Here is an 11,816-nt window from a genome sequence, read left to right as displayed (position 1 = left end):
AGTCTTTGTAAACTCCAAGGTGGGATTTTCTATGAGCAACTGAGGAGCTCCTGATTGCTGAAGCTATCCACCTGGGTAATTTCTGTTGGGTGTGGCACAATACAATGTTCTGGGAGGTTCCCACTCTCTCTCACATGCTTAGAGTTCTGATGCTGTGATTGGCTAGTTTGACCACCCTTCCGGGCTCAAAAGGAGGCATCCTAGAGGCAGAACTCTCTCTCTGACTGCTGGTTGAGGAAGACGTGCTGCTGAAAGAGACATGTGCTCTGGAAAGAGACAAGTGCTGCTGGGAAAAAGGTGCAAGAGACACGCATTGCTGAGTGAGACACCGAGGGACCAGTACTGCTGGGAAAGAGCCTGTGAGAGACTGTTGGCTGAGGGACGGTGGGCTGGGAGAGAGACTGAGCATTTTTCTTGAACTCGAATTGTAGCCTGTTGCCTCCCTAATAAACCTCATAATCTGTGAGTTCTGTGTGGCCACTGCAGCGAATTATTGAACCCAGGAGACAGGTGGTGGGTGCTTTGGGAGAAGCTGTTGGTGAAAGGGCTGGAGGGAGGCAGCATGTCTGGCCTTGCAGTAATAGGCCTTGGGTTACTGCTGGTAATCCTGCCTTCTCCTTATAGTGTTAGAGAAGGTCAGAACATGTGGCCTCCTTGTCATTTTTGCACATACCTATATATTTAGTTAATTATTCCAATCTGGCTCCCATCCTTCTTTATACACCTTGGTTTTCTACTTAAAAGGCTATTTGACTGTCACTTGTAAGTTCATTCATTCCTAACCTAGGGTTTGGGCTAGTGCTGACCTTAATTAAGAAGACAATATTTAATGACTTCTAGTGCCTATGATCTGATACTCAGTATCAAGTCAACTTCTTTCTTGGTTCAATACTATATTATATTCCGTGTTAACTGCTGTCATTTCTAGACCTAGTCTCTATCTTGTACTCCAATATCTTCTCTGCCTCAGATTCGACTTTGGAGACTGAGTCTCTCTGGTTCATGCCAGTCCCTTCCATGATGCTTGTTTCCTAATGCTTTTTGTGTCCTGACTTGCTGCTACCTGCTGACAGATTGAGAGACTGCCAACATAAACTGACTTAATGGCTCCTCAAGTCCTAAAAAATTGATGCTGTACATTTCCTGTCACCATGTTCCGCCTAACTTTACCATACCCTGTGTTTTACTTCTGGATGCCAACTGCTTCTCTGAAGTGCCACGTGCTTCAATGACCATGTTTCTTCAAATTAAATCAGATTTATCACCCATCTGAAAAATGACCCATTTTGTTATAGGGCTGTGTGATATCACCGTTGTCAGTAAGACAACTAAGTATCTAAGCTGGCTGTACCAAGGTAAAACCCCATCAGTATGTCATCAGATATAGTTTATATCAATTCTTCAAAGGTGAAAGCAAAACCCATCTTTTGCTAACATGCTTCCTGTCCTGTGAGCCCATGCTTGCCCCACTGTTCTTTCTTGAACTTAAAGCACTTAAGACAGTATTCCTTGTTAACCTTTAATCTTGTCCTACCTTGGGACAACACTTAAATTGTTATATAACACTATATGTTTTTGATCTTTTGTTTCCTACTCAATTATTCATTAATTCACACTTCCTAGAGTGAGAAAGGACAGTTCTTAGTAATCTCTGCATCTTCCACATGCCCTTACATACATACATTATATCTAGGTATTTAAATGATGATTCTCCTAAAAGCTTACTGCTGTTGTTGTGTGTGCCATCAAGTCAATCCAACTCATAGTGACCCTATAGAACAGAGTAGAACTGCCCCCATAGGGTGTCCTAGGCTGTAATTTTTATGGGAGCAGACTACCACATCTTTCTCCCATGGAATGGCTAATGCATTTGAACTGTCAAACTTTTGTTTAACAGCTGAGTACTTAAACCACTGTGCAATCAGGAGTCTGTCATAGAAGCTTAGAGGAACTCATATTTAAGTGGCAACTTGTAATCATTTCAGATAAATGGATTATCTTCCTTTTGAAGATTCCCAAGTTTTCTCTTATTGTTGTTATGTGCCGTCAAGTCAAACCCGACTCATAGCAACCCCTCCTTGGGTTTCCGAGGCAGTATCACTACGGAAGTAGGATTGCCCAACCTTCCTTCTGAGGAGTGGCTGGTGGGTTTGAAACCTCCAGCCGTCTGGTTAGCAGGCAAGTGTCTTAGCCACTATGCTACCAGAGCTCCTACCTCTTAGCAAAAAACTACTGGGAGAGGTCATGATAAAAATAATATCCATTTTCAAAGCAAGGGTCAGAAATAGTCCAATAAGATACATAAGACAGCATAGCTAGTCTTAGAGTAGTACCAAATAACAATAACAAAAATCTTTCCTTAACATTTTGTTCTACTACAAATCATGGCTCAGGTCCTAAGGCTACTGGTGAATTGCTTTACATTGGTCACTTGACTTGACCCTACCTCAGAACACTCAAATCTGAAATGCCTACTCTCAGATTAAAAGCAGGGCTCAGATGCTAATCAGATAACAACATAACCCACTTTGAATTTCTCAGGAGATTTGAACAATATAAATGCAAGGTGTTCTTTCATTTTTAACAGTTAGTTAAAGGTAATAATTTCCAGAACTGATTACTCTTTACACTTTCAAAACAAATCAAGAACAATCTATTTGGCTTCTGTCAGTTCTTATTAAACATTTCTGTTCATATTAATGCCATATTCATGAAAAAAATTATGAGCTATTGTTATGGTTTGTGAATTTTCTTTACCTTGGAACAGCAGCATTTTATTAGATTGGTCTAATTGGCCACTTAAAGGATATTAATGTCCAAGTAGGAGTTGGAAGTGCTTTGCTTAATTAACTGGATTCACAAAATATTTTCACTGAATAAAAAAGTCATTCCATAACCTAAACAATGATTAAAATTTCTCATTCACATAAAATTTTTAATATTATGAAACAAAATAAACAAACCCTATCAATTAGCAAAGTTTTCACTAAAAGGCCAGTAGATATCTATTCATCTTTTGCTTCTACTGATTTTATAGCAGTTTCTGAAATTGAACGGCTTGCTTTTTTTAGCTTTAATTTCAGATATTCTGAAAATAACAATTAACAACAGGAAAGGAAAAACTAAAAGATTCTTTACCTCTCCTCTTCTTATGCCCAAAGTAATATCTTCCACAGCGGTAGTCCTCTTGAATAAGCTCCAATAACTCTTACTAAGGTTATATAACACAAGAATGTCTTCACTGGTTCTTCCTTCAAACACCCTTATTTGCTCTTTTTCAACATCTATATCTTTAGAAGTTTTGATTGTGCCTCTGAGGGCAGAGTGACCCCTGGAAAGATAAAGTCAGAGTTAATTCACACATTAGAGATTATACTGGAATAGTTTACAGACACAGAGAGGTCAGAAATCTACATAAACAAAAGATATGGTTTTCAGATCACTGCAAAACAAACAAAATTCTGTTGGTGTCCAGTCAATTCCAACTTCTGGCAAACCCATGTGTTACAAAGTAGAAATGATCTGTGGGCTTTTCTTGACTAAATTTTATGGAAGCAAATTGCGTCTCTTCTGTGGAGTCACTGGGTGAATTCAAATCACCAATCTTTAGGTTAGTAGCCAATTGTAAAACACTTACATGACCCAAGCTCCTTCAGACATCTGCAATGTAATCCTATTCCTACCATCTGATTAGTGATTATAAGTAACAGCTTTCATTCACTAATCTGAAGAGAACATCTATGCTCCTATAAAACCCTGAAATGGATCAACATTAAACTGGAGCTACTTTTCAATTTTATGAATAATAAAGTCAGTCAGACTCTTGTGCTAAAAAGATGCTATCACAAAGTTATTGTAAGGAGAAAACTTGTCTAAGTATTTTAGAAAAGCAATTCAACAGATTATTTATAGATTGTATATGTTGTTGTTGTGTGCCATCATACCATTGAGTCGATTCTGACTCAGTGGCACTGTATAATAGTGTAGAACTTCACCATATGGTTTCCTTCAGATTGTATAGAAAAGTACTTAAATTTTATAGTTATATAGTATACACTGAAGTATATAAAAAAAGATTGTATGACAAGCACATTGTGCAATGCTTGTACATTGTATTCAATAGTATTTGTCCAATGAGGAAAAAATTCACAAAGTTGGTCATTTTTGTCTTCCATATTATTTTCTATCTGTTGCACTTTAACATGCAAATAAATTTTCAGTTTCCCATAAAGTGTAATATGCCAATATTTTAATGATTAAAAAGGTATAGACCATTGAGTTATCCTTGAATCAGCATCAGTTTTCTAGTTTTGAAAATGTAATATGGTTAAGTCATTTATATCATTGGGGAAGTGAGTAAAAGGTCCATAGGAACTCATAATTTTAATATTGCAACATCTTTAAATCTTAATCTATTTTAAAATGAAATAAAATACCCACTGCCAGTCCCCAGTACCCCCAGCTCCTTTACCTGTATTATTTATTTTTCCATATCTGAAATCATCATTTGAAAAATATATAATTTATTCCACATACAGCATAGATGATGAGAAAATATTGGTAGATATATGGGCTTATATACTGTATAATTCCATTTATATATAACTCAAAATTGTGAACAATGTATTAATAGATATAAAAATAAGAATAGTGTTAGCTATACAGTGGTTATTTATAGGAAGAAATCTATGAAAGGGCTTTTGAGGTCCTGGTAGTTTTTCAATCTATTAATCTGAGAAGGGGCTTACATGGATGTGTGCAATTGTGAAAACACAGTGAATTTTATATCTTTCTTATGAATTCTACTTTAAAAAAAAATTAATGTAAAAGAAGGGGAAAAAAATACAAACCAGACCTGTCTCCCTTCCCAGTGGAAGATAATTTTGTTTTGTTTTCTTTTTTTAAATTTTTTTCTGGAGAAAATTGTTTTATTTTGAATGAAATTCTAGTTTTCCATGAGGCATGGCATATAGCTCTAGAACTGTTTCCTTTCCTTCCTCAGCCCTAGAAGTGTATTTCCTGACCCTTACCCTATCTTAGTCTTCAAGAGGTGTTTTCTCACTCAAACTCTGTTCTGTTCTGTTTTCCACATCCATCCACTATTATCCAGATCAGTGGTTCTCTCATTAGAATCATCTGGCATGGTTTATCAATGTAAACTTATTTTCACATCCAGAGCCCATGGTCTTATGGTTCTAGGGTGGGGCCCAAGCACACATATTTGTTTAAACCCAAAGCCATTCTAAAGGTACAGAACGCTTGCCCCAGTTTCTCCTTACAAAAATATAACATAAGGATACATTTTTCAAACTTTTATCACATTTATAGAACTCAGTTATCTTCTAATTGGCAATCATAAAATGATGGCATCTATACTAAAGGCGAAAGTTCCAGATAAGCAGTAGGTGTAGTGGAACATTCCATACCCTTAGCATACCTAATACCCAAAAATAATTGCTGTCCTGAGTGCATGTGACTGTTCTAACTTAGCCAGGGCTGTGGGGGCAAAGAGCAAAGGCTAGCTCCAAATAAAGAGTCAAGAACTCTCAGAAGTCTGCCCTTCTGTCTGGAGTCCAGGCAGGGCTCAGGTATTAGAGGAGATCTGGGTCTCTTAGCAGAAAACCAAAGACCAGCAGCATGACATGCAGGGCAAGAGCACATGTGGTGTATTTGGGAAGAATAGTATCAAGATGGGCTCAGTGGGTCCAGTGCTCATGCCCGCATCATGTGCTGCTCATGGATAGACTACTTAGGTTCAGGGAAGGCAAGAGATCTGTCTCCCTGATACAGGACAGGGATTTTATATTCTCTTCTATGGTTCAACTACAAGAAGTATAAATTTAGTTAGCTTCAAGCAAAAATATAGTAAAACCTGTGGAAGTTGGCATTTCTATAAGGCAGAAATCTGCCAGAAAAATGAAAACACAAATATTTTCTACTAAACTAAGTGACAGAAAAATGGCAAGCCTGTATGTACCCTGTCAAAGGGGAAAACTTGAGAGACAGGGAAAAATAAGACAGTCCCATCAAATCATGACTCTCACAGTTTTTATTATATTTCTTGCATGAAGGAAGTAAGATCAAGCAGAGAAGATTAAGGTATAAATCCTATATAACAACTGTGAATGCGTCTTTGATAGAGAAAGACAGAATGTAGTGGAAACACTGAGAAGGCATCAAACCTAGCTAAGGAGACAGGCAGAGGATGGGAGGAGATACTGGAAGTGAGAGAGGTCAATCCCAGCAGAGAATGCATACTTGGCATGGGGTCCTAGACCAAGGTACACCTATGTGGGGGTTGGGAAAAGATTCCAATAGTTTAACAGAAAATGAAGTGTTAAATTTGGGGAGGGGCAGCCCACCAAGGACCATGCTAAGAATCTTTGACTTCATCTTTTAGGAAATGATTAACTGTCTGGTTACATCTCAATTTTAAAATCAAGATTTAATTTAATATATGTTAGTAGTGACAACATTAAATTAAATTTCATTCAATCTTTCACATTGAGAAACAACAATAAATATTGACTAACAACAACATTTACTCTCTATAAAAATAACATTATTTATAAAATAGGATTTAATTTATATTTACACTCTACCAAATAAAGGCAACACAGAAAAGCTTCGTTCTCTTTAAGGAAAAACACTATCTTTAAAAAAAAAAAAAAAAAACCTAGAGAACTAACCATCTGAAATCTTCCAAAGTGTATTGTCTATTATAGGTTTTTAAATGGATGAAATGTGTGAGGGTCAATCACAGAACAATTTTGTTTGAAAGACACTCTGAATTTTATTCTAAATTCAATCATATTTGGAGATCTATTTATTTGTGAGTTATTTTGACAAATGCAAAAGAATTTCTGCATTTGTATTAAAAAATAGTTGCCTACTTAAGCAGTTGAAAAGGGTATAAGGAAATACATCATGAAAAGACTAAAGAAGAAAAAATCTATAAAGAGGTCATCACATACTTTTAATAATTTACTTTGATAATTTTTAATAGGATTTCCAGTGACATGGTCCTAATTAGTTATTTTTCCATGAAAAATCCATCTCATAAGGAGAATTCAGAATGTTAGAAAGAATGGGTCAATTAAATGAAGGTCATGTAGGTCAAAGATAGGGAAGACATGCCATCGTGGATATAACATGAGAGAGCACACTTCTTTCTTATCCTTTTCAAATGTATTATCTGACAATTTTAGACATCCTTTCAAAGCCACCTTAAATCTTATGTAGAATATTGATAACATATATAATTGCAGATAGAGATATAAATATACAAACATATGCAAAAACATATATACACCATATTATATATGTACATATATACATATCCCCCTTGAGCTACTGATTTTTATTCTTGCCTGACACAGATAAATACATAGTAATAGAAGCAGAAGTGTCTGGCAAAGTTCATGTTGTTACCTTCACTGAATTTCCACACATACCTGCTTCTAGGAGCTAATACTTTTAGCCATAAAAATAAACTGTTACAAAATCAGCCAAATTCACCTTAGATGCTACAATCACAGTACATTGATTGTAATGGAGAGAATAAGCAATTTCAAAATAGAAACTACATTGACATAATTAAATAATTGAAAAGATCATTTCACAGGTGGCACCTTATTATTTGCCTTCTACCTCTTAGTGCTATGATTGACACTAATCAAAAAGAGAGAACCGTTTAATATAGTAACTAATTAGAACTGTGTTTCTTACCTTCAAGGGAGAATGTTCCACTCTCTTCTTTTATCTAAAAGAATCTCTGCCACTCATGTATGAACACTGCAGCACATACCTGGACTGCCTCAGAAGATCCCAGTGCAACAGAAGTCTCAGAAGGAGAAGAATAGTGCCCTGGAAGGCCAACTCCACGAAGATCCAACCCAGGAAGTTCATCTCAAAGGGACTCACATAGGAATCAATGCCGAAGTTGTGAGTGAGGTCATATTTGATCTGATTATAACAGAGTTCTATCAGTCCTTGACCAAGGCAGAATTGAGGAAAGATAGTAAAAACCCACTTGAGGACATCATAAATGTTCTGTAAATTCTGTACAGTGAAAGAAAGAGAAAAGAAGTCAAATTTTTAAATATCTGCTTTTAACAACACATATCAATAACTTCTATTTCTCCTTGGCCAGTCCATGTTCTAGGCCCTCCCTGTTCCAGGCACTTAATTATATTCTCAAAACAGACCAGAATCCCCATCCCTGTCCACAGTCTTTCTTCTCCCTGCACATGTTGAGTGCCATCAATCATCATAGGCTGCTGCTGCTAAAAAAATACATGGTTTCCACCTTTGAGGATTCCTATTTCTCCATATGGCATCAGTTTTTGTTTTTCCCTAATCTGAACCTCAGTTATTTCAAAGCTTCTCTAATTTTCTTAAACCACCTCAATCTCTGAAGAAATCTCCTAATTTTCCAACACTTTCAATCTCCTAATTTTCAAAGAGAAAGAACCTACCAGAAGGGATTTCTTCAGTGTCTTTCTTTCCTCTCTGCTGATTCAGTTTACATATTTCTGGTCTTCTTGCCAGGAGGAGTTTTCCCATGGGCTCTAGAATTCCTCCTCTCTCATCCTCTAAGGCCTCAGGCTACAATCTCTTACATCAACATCCTCTCTACTTGTTCCTTTCCATTAGTAATTTTTCATGCTCAAGACTCTCCTATCCTAAAAATTCTAGTCAATGCTCCCTCATGCCTACATCCTTTCTGTCTACCATACCCTCTCTCTTGTGTGACTTCCAAGCTTACTCAAAGTGCCCTTAGTTTTCTCTTTCTTCACATCATCACCACCTTGACTTCTTAACCAACTGCCATTTCCTCTGAAACTGATTTCATCATACCATCAAAGCTCTCCTTGTTGGAAACTTCAATGAGCTCTTCTGGGAGACTGCCAATTGAATTGTTGTCACCAGTAAGCCCACTTCTTTCCCAGATCTCTTTGAACAGTTACTGAAATCAAACCTCGCCATAATTTACAGTCAGCAAAAATGGAATGTTAAAAAAAAAAGCCAGACTATCAGACTCTTGAAAAAAGTTCATGACTAATGTTTGACTCCTATAAAAAGTTATCTTATAGGGGCACCATGACTGAAAGGAAGCAATGGGCTGATCATGGGACTTGGCTGACATCTTAACCCTGAGAAAAAGAAATGAGGAGTTCAGAGAGAATGATAAAAAGACCCTAACTGAGACAATTGCTGGTTGGTCTCCCTAGAGTGGAAATTCAGCCCATTTGCTTTGATGCTTGCATCTCTTAACTCTCCTTTTCTATTTCTCTGGCCTTGTTTCTCTTGGCATCAGCAATCCAAACTCTCAGTTATGGTGCTGAAACCAAGGAAGGAACAAAGGCCAAACAGGGAAAAAATGGAAAAGCCTGCAAGGGTTTGGACGGGAGAAGAAAAACAATTGCGGTGCAGAGCCCATAAGGAATTCCTTACCGTTACAGACAGCACATCCAACACTGGCTGATTCCTTCTTGGTGACTGACATTCTGTTTTCCTTTCATGGATTTCTGATTTGCCATTCACTGCCATACCTAGCACTAGGCCAGAAATCCTCTCGTTTCGGCCTCTGGGTTTCTGTGCTCCCACCCCCCCAAGCTACTCTGTCTCAGGGACACCTGAAAAGAAGTTTGGTTCCACGTTTTCCCTCAGTGTTAAGTCAAATGATGGGGATGACTTTCTTTTGATCTTAACATCTCTGGAACTCAGATTGTCACCTACCAACTATACTCGCAGTGCCCTGATGATAACACTTTAGATTTTAATGTCCTTCAGGACTTAGATAATTTTTGTCAATGTAGTGGAAAGTGGTTGAAAATTCCTTATGTTCAGGCCTTCTTTACACTCTCCAGTCGTCCTTCTCTCTGTCATTCTTGCTCTACAAACCAGATTCTTATCCTCCATTCTAAACAAGCCCCTGCCAGCTCTGTCCCCACCATGAACCCCCCTTTGACTCAGCTGATCACTCTCTGCCACTTCCTCCAGTGGGCCTCCCTCCTTATAACCTTCCCACTCCTCCTCCAGACCCCACTTCTTCTTCCTCCTTTACCCTCCCCACACTTGTTCTTGGACCACTCAACCCGCAGCCCCTCTCCTTCCTCTTTGAGAAGTAACCAGAGATGGAGGCATTGTCCCAGTTCATGTTCCTTTCTCTATATCTGACCTGTCTCAAATTGAAAAATGCTTCAGTTCCTTTTCAACTGACCTCACTAATTATATCAAAGAATTTGAATATATCACTCAGTCTTGCAATGTCATCTGACATGATATTTTAACCTCTTCCCTCACCCCAGAGGAAAAGTACCATGTCTGGCTGGTCACTCAGGCTCATGCAGATGAACTCCACAGACAAGATGCAGCTCACCCCTGAGGATCTGTAGCTGTCCCTCCAGTCGATCCAAATTGAGACTATCAGATAGATTCCCCCAGTAGGCAAAATCATAGTCATATGCTTACTTGCCTTACTGCAGGACTCAGAAAAGTGGCACACAAAGCAGTCAATTATGAGAAATTTAAAGAAATCACTCTGGGTCCTGAAGAGAATCCAGCCCTGTTCCTTTCCTGCCTAATTGAGACTTTACAGAAGTTTACTACTCTAGAACCCACTTCACAAGAAGGATTCCTACTTCTTAATATGCATTTTATTTCTCAATCTGCCCCTGACATCCAACAGAAACTTCAGAAGTTAGAAATTGGTCCACAAACCCCTCAAAGAGACCTTCTTAATCTTGCCTTTAGGGCCTTTAATAATAGAGATGAGCAATTAAAATTACAAAAAAGAAAACAAGATCAGGCAAAAGCCCAACTTTTAGCCACTGCTTTACAGTAAGACAGCCACCACAGGGAAAACTCACTCTTAAACCCTCCAGGACCATGGAGAGACAATCTTGAGTCTCCCCTGGGTTCATGTTTCAAATGTTGCAAGAAAGGCCATTGGGCCAGATCCTGTCCAAATCTGAGCCCCTCACCTGGAACTTGTCCACCATGTGGAGAGGAAGGGCACTGGAAGTCAGATTGCAATCAGGACCACCAAGGCAAGATTACATCTGCTCCCACAAAACGCCCCTCTGAGTCTGGTTTGGAATTTCCTGATCTTCTTGGCCTTGCTACTGAAGACTGAAGATGCCCAGGCTCCCAACAGGCTCCAACAACTCCCATCTCAACAATGGAGCCATGGATAATTATGACAGTGGCAGATAATACTATATTATTTTTAATAGATACTGGGGCTACTTATTCTGCCCAACCTAAATTTACTGGAACTTTAAATCACTCCTCTATTTCTATTACAGCAGGACAAACTTGTCTGTCGGTTTGTCCTACTGTGGTGACATGTAGACGTGAGTTTTGAGGCTGAGCCTCTGGTGTTTAAAACCCAGTGAGATACACCTGGTACACAGGTAACAGCCCAGCTTATAGACTGAGACAGACTAGGAAGAAGGAAGAGGCCGTCCACTTCTGAAAGAATTGGCCAGGGAAAACCTTACAAGTAGCAAAGAAACACTGTTTGGTACATTACCGCACACCTTTAGGAAGAGTCCGTTTAGGCTAGAAGGCTCTCGAAATAGGACTGGGAAAGAACTGAAACATCTGAGTAAACCCAGCCTTACTCATATGGAAAAGAGAAAGCTTTCGAGGCCTTCATTTGCTGCTGTGGCACCACTCAAATTGAAGAGAAACAGCCGCAGACATCCATTAATCATCAGAACATGGAATGTACGAAGTATGAATCTAGGAAAATTGGAAGTTGTCAAAAAGGAAATGGAATGCATAAAGATTGATATCCTCAGCATTAG

The 11,816-nt window shown here is 38.4% G+C and overlaps 1 protein-coding gene across 1 annotated transcript in view; it reads right to left on the bottom strand.

Moving 5' to 3' along the window:
• ABCA13 (ATP binding cassette subfamily A member 13) overlaps window positions 1–11,816 on the bottom strand; it is an 888,443-nt gene that overhangs the window by 206,622 nt on the left and 670,005 nt on the right. Inside the window, 2 exon segments of the mRNA XM_007944147.1 lie at window positions 3,139–3,331; window positions 7,808–8,061. Coding sequence (XP_007942338.1) covers window positions 3,139–3,331; window positions 7,808–8,061 — 447 coding nt within the window.

This window comes from Orycteropus afer, unplaced genomic scaffold, assembly GCF_000298275.1.
Source record: "Orycteropus afer afer isolate SDZICR_OR568_19922 unplaced genomic scaffold, OryAfe1.0 scaffold00121, whole genome shotgun sequence".
NCBI lineage: Eukaryota > Metazoa > Chordata > Mammalia > Tubulidentata > Orycteropodidae > Orycteropus > Orycteropus afer.
Note: the sequence above shows the minus strand (reverse complement) of the source record. Positions and strands in the feature narration are given on the sequence as shown.